The 15504-nt window shown below is 41.2% G+C and overlaps 1 protein-coding gene across 6 annotated transcripts in view; it reads right to left on the bottom strand.

Moving 5' to 3' along the window:
- tjp1b (tight junction protein 1b) overlaps positions 1 to 15504 on the bottom strand; it is a 78810-nt gene that overhangs the window by 10160 nt on the left and 53146 nt on the right. For 4 of the 6 annotated variants that reach the window (XM_088416345.1, XM_088416349.1, XM_088416350.1 and 1 more), the window contains 21 exons: positions 15266 to 15322; positions 14539 to 14663; positions 14337 to 14439; positions 13865 to 14180; positions 13430 to 13536; positions 12624 to 12792; positions 12411 to 12555; positions 10989 to 11122; positions 10457 to 10562; positions 9076 to 9226; positions 8485 to 8593; positions 7107 to 7326; positions 6614 to 6798; positions 6429 to 6524; positions 6278 to 6360; positions 5841 to 6051; positions 5658 to 5758; positions 5234 to 5584; positions 3587 to 3826; positions 955 to 1800; positions 747 to 838 (listed from right to left, as the gene is read on the bottom strand). In XM_088416345.1, the coding sequence (XP_088272471.1) occupies positions 747 to 838; positions 955 to 1800; positions 3587 to 3826; positions 5234 to 5584; positions 5658 to 5758; positions 5841 to 6051; positions 6278 to 6360; positions 6429 to 6524; positions 6614 to 6798; positions 7107 to 7326; positions 8485 to 8593; positions 9076 to 9226; positions 10457 to 10562; positions 10989 to 11122; positions 12411 to 12555; positions 12624 to 12792; positions 13430 to 13536; positions 13865 to 14180; positions 14337 to 14439; positions 14539 to 14663; positions 15266 to 15322 (3947 nt within the window). The remainder of the gene's footprint in view (positions 1 to 746; positions 839 to 954; positions 1801 to 3586; positions 3827 to 5233; positions 5585 to 5657; positions 5759 to 5840; positions 6052 to 6277; positions 6361 to 6428; positions 6525 to 6613; positions 6799 to 7106; positions 7327 to 8484; positions 8594 to 9075; positions 9227 to 10456; positions 10563 to 10988; positions 11123 to 12410; positions 12556 to 12623; positions 12793 to 13429; positions 13537 to 13864; positions 14181 to 14336; positions 14440 to 14538; positions 14664 to 15265; positions 15323 to 15504) is intronic. The other 2 variants (XM_088416346.1, XM_088416348.1) reach the window with 2 other exon arrangements.

Below are 15504 nucleotides of genomic sequence, written 5' to 3' on the forward strand. Positions count from 1 at the left end.
CCACAGTCCTTAGATAAAGCTGTTGACGCAGGATGCAATGCTTTGCTGAATTAATTAAAACTAGGCAGGGGCGCTTGGGCGTTGAATTAGCGTTGGAGAACACACAAATTCAATCGTTCAAGCTTTTTCCCTATCCATGGTATAGAAAAGTCAATCTTGGCTGGCCTGAGTTACTCTTTTTACTGCTTAGCAGCTAGGCTTGTCCTAGTCTTCTTTTAGAGATTTCTCTGACACCTCTCAAGCGTATTTATCAATTTTTGTAGTCCCTAATAAAAACATACCAATATATGTTTAATCAAAATAAGACATTCGCAAACATCTGCTTTTGCGTTGGAAAAAAAAGACCGACCCAGTTAAGCAAATCAATTTCAAAAAGGTTGGTGTCTCCATACACTCCATACTGTTTGTTATGAATAGTGTACCTGTTTTTTTTGTTTTTTTTTAAAATCACAAAACAATTACCAAATCGACATGTTATTTTTTTTTAAAAAGTAAATCTTCTAAATACACTTTTATCCAAAACGAAATGTGCATTTAGAGCCCATTCGAAGCCCATTTTGTCATTTTTGCCACATGAAAATGCTACGATAAAAACAAATGTATTTTACTTAGGCGAGCTTAGTGAGTGGCAACCAAAGATGGCCATCAGTGGCTTCGTTTCGGAATGTTTTTTTTCAGTCCAGGTTAATGTTTTTTTTCAGTCCAGGTTATTATTTACATTTGTGGCTGTAATAATCACAACAAACCTGTAGGAGGGCCTTTCCTGCTCAAGGTTGCTGAGTGAATTAGCCTTGAGCACTGGACCAGGTGCACTTGAAGGTTTGGGAATATCTGCAGGCTGAAAGAGAGGACACAATTAGCACAAGGTGTTTAAGAAGAGATGGCAATAGAATTCCTTCATGAGAGGAAAGAACAACACAAAATGCACATGCTTCTATAGTTTGAGAAAAGTACCCTGAGAACTGATGAGTCTCCTTCCTTTGCCCTATCCATGGATACGGACCGCTTGTTTTCGAACATCTTTACTCTGTTGAGCACCGACTGTGGTTTCATGGCCGGGTCCTCATCCAGATCGTCCCGTTTGAGGGGTGGCAAAGGTTTGGATCCAGGACTGATTTCTGGCTCACCAGGTGATGTGGGAGTCTCCGTTTTAGGAAGTGGAACGGGTGGCTCACAGTTCATCACAGGCTCGTGCATCCCTCCCTTGAAGCCTCGGTGTGGACCAGGAATGTAGGTGGGCCTTAGACCAGAGTCACCGTAGTACGGTTTTGGCGGTTCTGGAGAACGAGGCGAGTTAATGGGAAAGCCGTGAGTATCTCCCTCATAAGGAGAGCGGGCATCGTAGGCTGCGGGGGGCGGCGGCGGAGGCAAATCATCATAACGAATGGGCCCGGGCTTGGTGTGACGGACCCTGGCGTCGTAGCCAACGGGGAGAGGATCTTCGTAACGAGGCTGAGGTGGGCTGTAGTCCCTCCCGGGCCCGTCCTCATACGGCGAGCGGGGGTTGTAGCCGATGGGTTGCTGATATGCTAGGGCCTGGGAGGGCGAGGTCTGCTGGTCGTAAGAGGACCACTGTTCGTTGTAATGAGGCACACGGTTGTCGTAGTGCATGTGAGAGTCGGCGTTGTGAGACTTTGGCTCCGTGTAGCCTCCTCCGTCGTAACCGTAAGGCGGGTGGTCGTATTCTCGGTATGGCTGCTTGTCCTGGTACACTGGCTGGTGACTGTAGCTCATAGACTGCTTCAGGCCATGGTTCATTTGAACAGGTTCCTCCATATTGTACAGGTCTTTCTTATACATCTGTGAAAAGACAATATGAAATTAACATTTTAGTTACATAAAAAGGGTGATGACCACGCTTAAAACCACCATCGTGTTTCAAGAGGTAACATAAGGGAATGATATCCCCAACAGGTGGGAAAAATCAGCAGAGTATTTCGAAATACAGTGGACCCCCGTGTTACAGCGTCCCTGGCTTATGTTTTTTTTCATGCTGCGATGTGGAGTACTGACTTTTTTTGTACCCTCTTTATGGTATTTTCCCAGCTTTGCGACAAAAACAACTGTCATGATCCTAGGGGGTTGGCTGAATTTGTGTTGTTCTGTCTCCGTCTGCAGGCGTTTTTAGGTAATTGCACTTATTTTCTGTTGCCTGGCATACTGGATCCATGCAACACGTCACTACAATGCTAGTCTGCTATTGGTCGGCATGTCGTTACAAAGATGCTGGTCTGCTATTGGTCACCCTCACTCGTTTCAAAACGTCGGAACGGTAAAGCTTTGTTCCCTCGCGAGGGGTTACAAAACCATATTTATAGTGCATTTTAATGCTTAATTCAAAGTTGAAAGGGTTAGCCATGGGTCCCAAGATTGCTAGTGATGTCAAAGAGAGAAGAAAGAAGAAGATTTAAAAGGAAAACAAGCTGGAGATATTCAGGAAATATGAAGCTAGCCTAGCCTACCCTTACTAGGGAATATGGGCATAACAAGCGCCACTCAAAGGTAAAAAAATCCTTTGTTTTAGTTATGATGTTTTCTGATTGTATACATGTATATTATATATACGTAGCACGTACTATACTATTTTGGTGCCAATTTTTTATTTTTAATATGTATGTACAATGTCTTTACCTGGGGCTCTAAACGCATTAGCTATTTAACATAGGTTTGGATTGCCCGTGAAACGGTGAATTCGCCTTACGAGCCCAACCGCGGAACGGATTAATGTCATAACACGGGGGCCCCACAGTATTAAAAAGAAATTCATGGAAGTGAGCATACAGTAAATTCCAAATTACATAAGAAAATTTGTCAAAGTGCAAATTACACAAGCAAACATTGCTTATTTCAAAATAGTTCTGAATGCCCGTTTGACAAGATGCCTTTCAAGAATGTTGATCAACCATATTGTGATTTTTTTTCCCTGTGTTTCATAGCGACAATTTTCTGAAAGGCCTCGTCTCAAACATATGATGTGTAGCCTGTAGACAGCAAATTGAGTTACAGCACTTGCTATGTAAGAAGGGCTTCATTTGTTAGCATCTGGTAAGCATGTGAACATAAACAATGCCGTGTTTTGTTTCACAGGAAGAATTATTCGACAAAAATCATTATCAAGAGTACTGTCTGCAGGTTAGCTTTCATCATGCAACCAACATTCAGTTTGGATCTAATGCAATGTCCAACTACTGGCAGTACAACACAACACATCTACAATGCCACTCTAAATGCTTGTTTTTCATCTAAAGAAGAGAGTTAAAGCTAAAGGAAACCCAAAAAACATTTTGGAGCCATGCAAAAGTAGTAAAAGGCAACGGTTAGGGCTGGTTGTGGATAGTCTTCACGCTGGTCAAAGACTCAAGATTTACCAGTCCTTCTGGACTCCCAGGTCTGACCATTGTACATGTGGACGAATATGTCGCACATTTTCTGGGAGCCAGAGGCACACAGTGGGCTCAGTGAGGCACACAGTGTGGGCAATTCATGCAGAGAGCAAGTGGAAAGCATGTGCGAGAAGACAGGCAGTTAAAACGGCAGACTGTGGGGCCCAGGCCCGGTCCAAGTGGGCGGTGGAAACAGCGGGTACCTTTGGTTCTGGACCAGGCGGTCCAGATGGGTGGGGTTGGTGTGGTGGTGGCGGTGGTGGTGGGGGTTGAAAAAGCTCAGGGGCAGGACTGGGGCTGCTAAGGGAGTCAGCCTGGGGAGCTGAGGCTGCAGCGGGGGGCTCCTCTAGGTGCAAACCCTCTAGCTGTATGGGCTGCTCAACAGCAGGGGGCGCTACCGGCGTGCCAGACAAGGAGGGCATGGGTACAGAAGCCTCCTCTTGCTGTGAATATTGTTAAAAGACATTTACAAACACAGCTTGCCAAGGGCACACAAAGCAAAAGCTCAACCCAACACCTTGTTAGTTCTTCTCACACCCAATAAGCCCGAAGTCTGCTTTCAGCAGACAAGATACCACTAGCTTCTAAATAATTTCGAATACTTAGGCTATGTCCACACACAGATTTTTGAAAATGCATATTCTCCATGAGTGTCAAAACAAATCCAAAATTGCTAGGGGAATTGTTAGGGGAAAGGAAAAAAAAAACTATCAGATGTTACATGCTCTCCTTAAGGTTAGGGCATAGTTCAACCATTTTTCAGTGATGAATACCTGTGTATTACATTTTTCAGCCATAGTACCTCCTGATCCGCACAGAGTACTATAACTAAAAATTGTGCTGTGCCATGATCTGTTATATTAAACTTTCTAATGGTATTAATAGATTTTTTTTTCAAAATAAATCAATGAATAAATATATTTGCAGAAGATTTGGTCACACAAAAAGCTGAGATGAAATATTTTCACATGTGGGAGACTGGATTGTTAGGATGATGGAATTGAATAGCCTACTGAATATTACATTTAATTAACTTATATTTTACTGGGATATTCAAATTTATATATTTTGAAAGGATTTTGGCATGGACGCCTCCTTTGTATGCATTAAAAAATCTCAAGTAATCCCCTGGAATGGCTTATGTACTCATTATTTGAGGATTTGAGAACCACTGAGTTTGACTATACAAGAGATACCCATATTGCCTATGCAGTGCGCAAGATAAATGCAACATACACAAATGCCATGCAATGATTTTTATGAAATTAGACTGGGGCTGAGTCTAATTTAATTCAAGTAATGATTTTGTAAACGAGAAATGAGTAAAACATACTTTTCAAGGGGGGTATGACTCATTTAGGTTGAGCAGTCTAAGAAACTAGAGCAGGTAATTAAAGAGACTAAATATTAGGCTAACAATGAACTCTTTTAATGTTAGCCATTTTATTTTTTAAAGAAAGAACCTGCCACCCAATTTTAAGACTTCTGACTTTTGTTAGCGATTAAAAAAAAATGCATATTATCCAAAACATTTAAAACAAAACAAAATTGTACTTGACGTTAATTGATGTCAATGATGCTTCTTGGTAGTATTCTGTTGACCTCCTTTCATGTCATTGGTACTCAAAATATAGAAACGTTCCCAAAACCTGTATTCAGTGACCAAAAGACAACTTGCATCTGAAGAAAAGGACAAATGTGCACAAAAAACAAAACAAAACTGTGTGGACATGGCCTTAACCAAACACCGAGATGACAAAAAGAATTAACTTCTACGTTTGGGTTACATACAGTGCACCTCTATCCACACAAACACACACAACAGTAGTTTAAAGGGTTGAGAACGTTACCTGCTGCGGAGCTGGCATCTTGAAGCCAGTGGGATCTATACGACTAGCTGGGTCAGACGGCACCGGGTGCTGGTATCCGGGGTAACCAGGGGTGTCTTGAATGACGGGTGGGTCCTCCCTCACAGGTTCGGAGGAGCGCGTGATGGCGGGCTCCGTGGGCAGACCCACCTCGTCATTCAAGGTCTCATCCAGCTCCTGGTCTGTGTACGCCCCACCCTCCGTATCCGTGTCCTCGTAGTCGGACGTGTGGCGGCTGTCAGTGCTGTACATCGAGTACTCGCTGCCCGGCGCTGACAGGTAGGACAGACGGTCGTCATGGATATCCAAGTCATCTTCTGTGTTGCCGTCCGCCTAAGAATGATTGATTTACACTTGATTCTTGGCCTGTGACAGATTTCCAAAATTCCATGCGACCATTGATCACCTTTCCCTCAGACACCCAGACCAGCTGGTTCTGCTGCTGCTGGACTGTCTCCTTAAGCGCGCCGTACCAGCCGTCATTCATGTTGTTCAAGTTAATGGTGGCTATAAAAGACAATTTGGGATAGTTAATGGAAGGGAAATATCTCGACATTTTAGGGCCTTTTAATATAGTGTGCCAACTCACTGGTGAACAGGTGATGATTATTCTTCCTCAGTTTGATGGCTCGTTCGTACAGCTTCCTGGCACTTTTCCGAGACTCTGGACACAGCCTTGTCCTCATGTTCTTCACACCTTGCTTGTTGTCAGGATTTAGGAAGACTACAATTGGGTACCACTGAGCATAGTTCAGCCTATCCACGGCATTTGGGGTGATGTCCAGCACAGCGTGTTTGTCCTTCAAGATAGCATTTGAAAAGAAAATGTTGGGGTGTATACTTCAAACAGTGCCATTGACAATCAGTTTTTAACTGGGCTTCACTGAGAGCTATAGAAATCAAACATTTATTTTAACTGGGCTGGCAGTGAATGTTACAAGTTACAAGTTTCATAAGAACACTGTAATGTAGATAGAAGACCATCCCCCCCAACACACCCCCAAAAAAAAAATCCCCAAAACTCACTCTGTCTATGATTTGTTTAATGGTGTGAAGTCGGATGATTCCGGAACTCCGCTGGTCTGTTCCTGCATCTCTTGGCTCACTCTCTGGAAAATAAAAGATGCAAATTTTAAACAGTTTCACACCTTGTGCATCAACTGATGTCAAAACTTACTTGCAAGCTCAAAAAGATCCGGCTCTTCTCTGGAGAGTTTTTCACGTCCAACATCGGCAATAGGTCCAAATATCACAACCGGTCTTAAGAATCCCGCTATAATCACACATAAGAAAAAATGTACAATTCCAACACAAATCACTTACTTGGATAATGTGCATTTTTTTATTAAAAAAAAAAGTCACCTTCTCTCAATACAACCCTCTCATATGCTGGGAATTTTGTCTGGACTGGCTGTGAAGAAAGGTCTTCTCGGCTCTTTCTGAGGTTCCTCTTTGAACTGCGAAGCCCTCGGAACCTCCAGAAGTCAGCCCTGTCGCCCCCGGCAGTTTTGGGGAGTGTGTATTGCACGCTGGAGAGCTGCTCCGCTCTGTGGAAATATCACAGGGGGTCTAAGAATAATTGATGTACAAGTTAATGGATGTGTCATAAACTTGGAACGACTTATCGCATAACTGCCAGCAAACCGAGGCATTTTAAGGAAATGATTTAAAATAAATAACAGCGAAATATCCTATGCGGCTTTTATTCTGCATGTCCAAACTTCCTGCTGAAGTCATCAATGACTGGACACGTTAGGGTCCAGTGCATTTTTCCATTACATTTTTTTGCGATAAAATGCTTTGACAACTTCATCAAGAAACTTGTTGCCTTTGTTATCTGTAATGATGAAGTCACCTGTTTTTGTTAGGGATGATTCCCCTCTCTACCTCCTGGTGGTTCTTGCCAATACGAATAGCGAGCCAGGATCCCAGCTTGCCATTGTAGAGGGTGTCCACAACACGGAACACCTCGCCCTTGTTGAAGCTTAACCCGTATGGAGATTCCTTCTCGTATTCAAAGTGGGTGCGGATGTAAAAGGAGTCACCAACATCAGATTCCACAATCCGTCGATAGACTGAAAATAAAAATACAGACAATAATTCAATGCTGCTCAGCAATAAGACTAATTACAAGAAGTGTGCTTTAAAAAATACTAAATGCTATACACTAGTTACTAAAAATGCTAAAATTTTATTAATCATTAAAAAAAAATCACTCCTCTTGGCTTCCGTTAATCTACACCAAACATGCACTGCCAAAGAATACACAACAACATCACGTTGCACGGCAACTTCAAAATAAATACACCAAATGATATATGGACATTTATGATACGACCATTAGTAGGCTTTTATTTTGAAATTGGCCTTTGGTGGTTGCTACCAGCTAGCTTAACTCTTCCCTAGCAACTTTTTTGTATTGCCATCACATCACTTATTTAACAACCTCAACACAGCCCCAGTTGAAATAAAAAAAAAAAAACATTCAATCGCTGATCAAGGACACCAAGAAACCGCTAGTCAATTACACTGGCATTGCCCAATTCTCAGGATTTAGCTCCTTTCTGTGTTGCATTCAAATGCAGATGGATATTTCCAGCTGACAACAATAATAAAAAAAAAAAAAATCATGCATGCAGTGTAATAAATGCACAAATCTAAACAATGTGGGTGTTCTAGCAACCTACAAGTTGCTGACATTAAGAATGATGGGGGAGAAATGATGGTATTTTTCACAATTCCAATAAAGGGTCCATTCAAGGTACTTGTGAGGAAAGGTTTTAAGCATCGTGTTTCAGAAGCATTGATGGATGTCAAACAAAAGAGCTCTTCAACACTCGGAAAAAAAGCATGTCAGCGCCACTGGAGCAACAGTTAAGCCCTTGATGGGGACGACGTGAAAATAAAAATCTTCAAAATCTTTTGTTTCCAGGAAGTTTTTCTGCTATCAGCACCATTGGAGCAAGTGTTAAGTAAGCCCTTGATGGGGACATGTTAAAATATAAATATTCAAAATCTTTTGTTCAAGTTTTTCTGATACTTGAAACTATTCATACACCCTCGTATATTCACAACACAATCAAATAAGGCTTCGATCTTCCATTGCAGTGGTTGGATTGATAATAAAAATATTAAAAAAAAAATAGTTGCAGTTGTTGTTCACTCATTATTTTTGGGCAAAAATGAGACAGTCTAAAAGGTGAAATTGCGATCAATAAGAGATTGATACTTACCATCCTTCTTCTTCTGAGCCAAAATGGTGACCTCTTCACCTTTAGGAAGATCCAGGAGGAACAGTACTGCTTCCTCTCGAATAATGTTTGCAAAATCTACGTTGTTTACCTGGAATTAGATAAAACAAATCAGTCTTCGTGCTCAGTGTAAACCTCCTTCTTTAAGTATAGTGAATAGTAGCGATCTCTATTAAAAGGTTTTTAGATCTGCATTCCATATTGCTAGGGTAACAGCTTTTTTTTTTTTTTCAGGCGTGCAAGAATCCAAGCCATTCCTAAAAGAAAGTAGGTGTAACAAAAGAGATATATGGCTGCATGGAAATGGTACAAACAGTGAAAGGAAACAGTTTTTTTGTGTGTGCGCTCCTTGTCATTGCTAAGAGACCGGCTGAGAGGCACAGGAATTTTGGATCAAGCATTGTGTATAAAGAAGAAAAAGCGAGAGCTTGAGCAGCATGCACAATCCGCTAAAGCTGCATCGAGCCACTCGGCACTACCTATTGTTCACATCAGGAAAAATGTTTAATAAAAATAAGATTTTTCAAGAAGCATTCATCTTAGTAGTTTATTTTGGGGTTAAAAGTAAAGTACCCTGAGAATTTGGTCACCCTCCTCCAGGCCCTCCTTGGCAGCTGGGCTATCCTCCAACACTCCAGCAACAAAGATGCCGACGTCATTCCCTCCCGCTAGCCGCAGCCCCACACTTTCCCCCTTTTTGAACTTCACCAGCTTCATGCTTGGCCTGAGGAGGGAAGATAAAGTCAAGTCAGCCTTTATTAGACATGATACAATTAAATTGATTTTTTTTCCGTTCTTCTAAACAACACGAATAATGAGTAGATCTCAGAATGCTGGCCTACTTTGTTTTTTCTTCGACTTTATGGCTACCGAGAAAATTGCTGACAGCTTGTGTCGTTGCTTCTCATCAAGTACAGTCTGCTTTTGCAGGTGACCACAAAGATGACTATCAGTTTTGATTCATTGGAGGACATTTTGGTTTCAAAATTCTTAAAAAGTAATCTGTCAATTTTCTGATTTGCTGCTACATATTCATCAGAATTAGGTAATCAACTATCATAGACTTGATTAGTACATTGCTACAGGTTTTATTACCTGATTTTATATATACATTTACTCTAATCACGGCAACAGGGTTGTAGATAACAGGGCTGCAAATTTGAGCTAATGTTAGCTTTTTCTCAGAAGGAGAAACTCAAATTTGAGCTAATGTTAGCTTTTTCTCAGAAGGAGAAACTATCTGTTTAGCTATTACTGCTGACCAAGAGGACAAACTAACTTATCCTAATAAGAAAAAAAAATGAAAATCATTGTCTTATTCTGAATATATGCATAACAGGGTTGTGTGACGTAGTCAGTCATTGAAGATTTTCTATTTAGATTTTATGAAAATATGATCAAAAGAAGAGAGTATATACTGTTGCTCTAGCTATTCCTTTTCAGAACTGATGTCAAGTCCAGTGTATCATGTGATTCACTGTTTTCTTCTTTTTCTACCAAAAAGGTTATGGTAACAGGGTTGCACTTGGATAAAATGTTCAACAAACAGTTGCAAGAGACAGCAATGAAACAAAAAAAAACAAACAAAAAAACAAAAAAAAAATTAATTCAATTTAACATTTTCAATTGTGATTCAGTTTGGTCATTACAAGGTGTGGGACTAGAAAATATTTAAGGGGGTACTTATTTGGTCTATTTTAAACTATTTTCAAGAATTCTTTTCTTTTTAGATTTGGTCTCAGGACAAGTGAATTTCCTCAGAAACTGCAATTTTTAGGATTTTGTTACGTAGATTATTGAAAACTTGATGGGTGGGATGTAAAATGTCCAACTTCTGGAATAATCCTTACAGGTCTTCTACCTCTTCTGACAGACTCAATTAAAAGTGAGCATCATTAGATTTTTGGAGGTGAAATTTGTGTTGCAGCTAAACAATGAATGCAATTGGTAATACCGGAGGATGCTGTCATCGTGTGCAGCACTTGGCACCGGAGCGTCTGATGGGCTGACAGGCAGGTCCACGTCAGGCTGTCCAGGCTGGGCGTACACTGGCTTAGGCTCTGATTTGCACATAAATGTCATTCAACAGAAAGGTTAAAACAGGAGGTAGACATAAAGATCAAAAAAATAAATAAATAAAACACACACACACACACACACACAGAGATGCACAATGATTGTTAAAAACTCTGAAGGCAAATAGTGTCCTGAGAAGAGAGGACAAAAAGACAGGAAGCAGAGCACTGCAGGCGGGAATGAGACGTCAGACTAAATAAGATCATATGGTTTATTTTCACTTGGCTCCAGGCAAGTTAAGCCTGGCTCAGCAGGCGTCTGAAGCTGAACTTTTTCTTGGAATTCATGGATTGAAGGAAAAAAAAAAAAAAAGAACAAACATGGCACAGCAGAATTTCTTTGTTAGAACTGTTTACCCAGGAAACAGTTTGATTGGGATTGGGTTCCACTACGAAGCTTGATAGTCTGACCTGGGAGTGGCGCAAGTTGTTTCTCATCTCTGGTGAGAGCCGGTTCTTTAGGCTTGGCAGGAGGAATTTCCTCTGAAAGCTTTGCTGGTGTTGAAGCCGCTTTGGATAGACGCTCTTCATCTCGACTTCTGTGACTGGGGTCAAAAAGACGGATTTGTTCAGTTCATCGTCAAATAAAGACAGCTGACCCGTAAGAGGTGGGTGTCATTTCAAATTCATCATATTTGTCTCAAACAAAACTGGATATTACCACAGTACATTACACACCAAATTTATGGACACTCCCATAAGGGTCAGAAAAAGACAACAGCTTTAGTCTGAGACAACATCTTGGCCTTGAAGGTCACAACTTTCCTCTTTTATATATTCTATTTATAGATAATCTTTTATCTTCCTTCAAGGTGAACATGCAGCTGCTTAATAGCCTGTAGATTGGTAGCAGGGAATGCCTCTTGGGTCTAGATAAATCCATGCCTAGTAGGCCTCCTGTAAATGATTGATTTATTACAAATGTCACCATCAGGTTTAAATAAACCCTGGCGCAGATTCCAGTGCTAAGATTGAATCATCAACATGGCACGTTGTTTGCAGCGATGCTGGTATAAAGTTGATTTTGAATTTGCTGCTGTGATAGCTGCATTCACAGGCATTTATTTGGCAACATATTTTTTTTTAATTTTAACTTGATTTGACCTGCTGATGAAAGGTAGCAATATAGTGTCCTAGAAATATATGACTTAGTGTATAGTTAATCTGACAAAATATTGCAGAGGAAATAGACACAGAGTCATCCTATGTTGCAGTAGTCATCCTATGTTGCAATACTCTAAAAATGAAAAGTAAAAGCAAAGTGCATTGTGGGAAAGAGTACCTATTTGTGGTAAAGACTGGTGTGATTCTGTCACAAAAATAATATGGAACAGATTGCTCTGATTGTGCTTTAATTTGATACAAGATTTACACTATTCCACGAAATATTACTAGTTGTACAACTATTTACTGTGGTCACATTTTACATTAATTCATGGTATTCTCCAACTAAGAGTTTACAGTCAACTCATACTGTATATGCTGTATTATACAGTAATGTATTGTATGAAAATAACATTTTCAAATGTTCCAGTTAAGATGAAATGTGATAAAGAAACCAAAAGCCTATCAATTCAACTGATTGCAATGTTGTTTAAAGTGTAACACCTTAAAGTACCTTTAGGATGATGTATTAGATCAGTGGTTTTCAAGCATGTATGGCACAGCATACATACATTTTTGTTAAAAGCAAAATTTTTTTTCTTACAAAAATGCCCCAAAAAAGGACATTGTTTTTATAATGTATCAGCCTATAGTTTATGATTTATGAAACACAAAAAAATCAATTTCCTATTGACACAATGATAGTTTTTCTGGGTTGTTGGTTTTCACCTGCCATTGCTGATTTGAGTTGGCGAGTGTCTGGAGTGTTCTGAGGGTTCCGATCGTCTGTCTGGGGAGCGGGAGCGGCTGCTACGAAGTCTGTCGTGGGATCGATTGGAATGGTCGGATGCCAGAGAATGGATGTCTGAAATGTCTGATCGCACACACGCCACTGTTAACATCCGCAGCCAGCGAGCACTTACCCCTCCACAGCAATCTCACCATCTCTGTCAGAAGCGTTGGCTGAAGGAATGCTGTCATCGAGGTCCGGGATGTTCAGCAAGGTCGCCCTGTCATCTCTCTGAACAACCATTTTTAGCTTGCCCTTTGACCTTTCTATCAGCTTCTTGGCATCGATCAAGGAGAGGTTCTCGGTCACTGTGCCGTTGATCTACGAGAATCACAAGGCAAATTGTTATCCATGAAATGACAACGCTTGTGAGATGTTTTTAAACCCAGTGTCACACTTAATGGTCGTGATTGGATGCAGATCAACAGCAGCGGAGGTCATTCTTACCAGAGTGAATCAAATTAAAGGGTGTTAAGAAGCAAGCCTGAGGCTTCCTTACTTCAGTCACTGCCAGCCCAGTTAAAATATGATTTGAACGTCTACAGTCGTCAATGGCTGTGAATGAAATATGGTCCAATCTTTGATCTTTTCAGAATGTTTAGGCAGAGTGATGTGGCGATGGAGAGTATATAGTGAATTACTGTATGCCAAAGAGTCCATAGATTTAAAGAAAATTATCCTCGTTTGAGAGCAGTTAAGTGTGAAGAAAAACAAATACCTGCTATGTATATACTGCTATTTTATGTGCAGTGGAAAAACTGGCGATTCAGGAAATGCACCAGCCCGCATCTGTAAGTACTGCTATGCAACATTTGACATGACAAAACAATACAAATCACAAAGTGGCTGCGACTTCTTATTTCTGCTACATTATTTTCTACATGTGGCTGAGGCAAAAAAAAACATCATGCAACATTAGCAGGTGTCTCACACGTTTCTCCCCACCAGCCTCCTTTACCTTCAATACAACATCCCCCTCCTGGATGTTTCCATCCCTGGCTGCAAGGCTCTCGGGGGAGATGTCCTTGACGAAGATGTGGCTGGCCAAGCGCAGGCCATATTCTGCTTGGTGAATGACGACAACAAAGGCAAGGTTAGCACAGAGTTGACAAGACGGCACCCTTACGCTGCTTCCTCACGCTGCTACCGCCAAGATTAACAGTCAAGATTAAAGAAGATTAATTCCTCTTCTGTTTTTTTTTTTTAAACCAAGATTTGAGCAACTTGGATTCTGCTGTGGCTGGCGAGTTTTGAGTTTTGTGATCCCTGGAAGTTAACCAAATCTGCCTTGGGAGATTTTCAATCTGACGCTGATAATAAAGTAGATGATTTTCTTGGATTAACAGTTGGGACTAAATAGTCTTTGTTCTATCCCCGACTTTGTGAGCCTCACCTTCATTTTTGCGTGACTTGACCAGCGTGACCTTGGCTGGGCGTGGAGGCAGGTTGTGTGAGCGGCGATCCGACCTCGGCGAAAGACTTCTCTCTCGCGAGCCGCTGCGTTCACGTTCACGGTCCCTTCGGCCGCAGCTCCGACCGCTGCGCCTACTCATGGCTCCGCCCATGCCACTGTACGCGCCGCTACGTCCACTCCGCGTCTCATATATCTCTTCGTCGTAACTGTCTTCTTCCTCGTCATGCTCTGACATCGTTTCCCGCTCCCCGAGGCGACCCATTGGGACGTGAACCTTCCTCTTCCGTCTGATTGTCTACGCAAAGTAAATAAGACGTTCGGAAGTATTGGTTACAGAGAGATGAATCAATTGTATTGATTAAAGTCAGCTCGGGGGATTTCTATGTTCTATTTTGGAAATACTAACAATGGCAGACTATTTCCTCGGACTGAATAAAGCAATTAAACTCACAATTTTGGCAATTTTTCCACTTTTACGAAGCTGCTGGACTGCATACGCATGCTCCACATTATCCATGGACACAGCGTTGACCATGACAACTCTGTCATTTTCCCTACAAAAGGATACAAGAACAGAGACGTGCTAAAGTCAAGCAAGATGGAAAATAAAAAGTAATTTGACTGTGCTCATCAATGATAGCTGAACAACTTACTGTAGAAGGCCTTCAGCCGGGCCGCCCTTTAGCACATCTGAGATGACAATGGAGGTCTCGCCGCTCTGAAAATGAGGGTTATCCCGGCCTCCTGATATGGCTATTCCGAAGCCAAACCCTGGTGCCTGTATTTAAAAATAAACAACAGTTTATTGACACTGACATCATTTGTTAAGATGATTAGGATGACTGCATCCTTGAGTTGAGCGAATCGAAACTGTGACTCTGTAGTCCTAAAGCCCAAGTCATGAAGGATGAGATACGACTGGCCTCATGTACGATATTACAGATCAGTGGTTCTAAAACGGGGGTGCGAGACAAGGGGGTACATGAGATGTTGTCTACAGTTATTTCAAATTAAGAACAAATTTATGGGAACATGAAGGAGCTGACTGCTAAATTATAGGAACCCCTTTGAAAAAGAATGCATGGCTTTAGTTTTATTGTGATAAAAATAAAATACGTTTTACAAGTATTTTATAGGTGTTTATCATTGAAAAAAAGGAAAGCCACGGATATAGATGAAAATAATTGACTGTTTGTGGATAATATGATTTACACATTTTGGTAGTGTTTTAAGCAAGACCGTGAATGCGTCACAATACAGATCCACCGCCATTTTAATTTTATGTACGTTCTCCAGACTAAATGTGGGTGAAGATACATTCGTACTTGAACCAGGGTTTTCCAAGATTTTCATTTGTAAAGAGAACTTTTGAAAGCTCACCCTGTGCAGTGTTACAGTGTGCTGTTCCCAAATGACAGTCTCCTCCATTGCTGCGCTCTGGAAAACACACACAAAGATCATAGTGTGATTAACACAACAGTGCAAGGTGGGGGGTGATAATAGGCCTGCAATTGCCACCAGATATTTTTATGGTTTCTACACTTGTGTTAGGACTTAGGGCACAGTAGTCTAACAGTATTTTTTCAATGTCTGAACTTTGTGAATACTGCTCAAGAATG

The sequence above is a fragment of the Hippichthys cyanospilos genome, chromosome 6 (genome assembly GCF_059441005.1).
Source record: "Hippichthys cyanospilos isolate Australia breed blue-spotted pipefish chromosome 6, RoL_Hcya_1.0, whole genome shotgun sequence".
Taxonomy (NCBI): domain Eukaryota; kingdom Metazoa; phylum Chordata; class Actinopteri; order Syngnathiformes; family Syngnathidae; genus Hippichthys; species Hippichthys cyanospilos.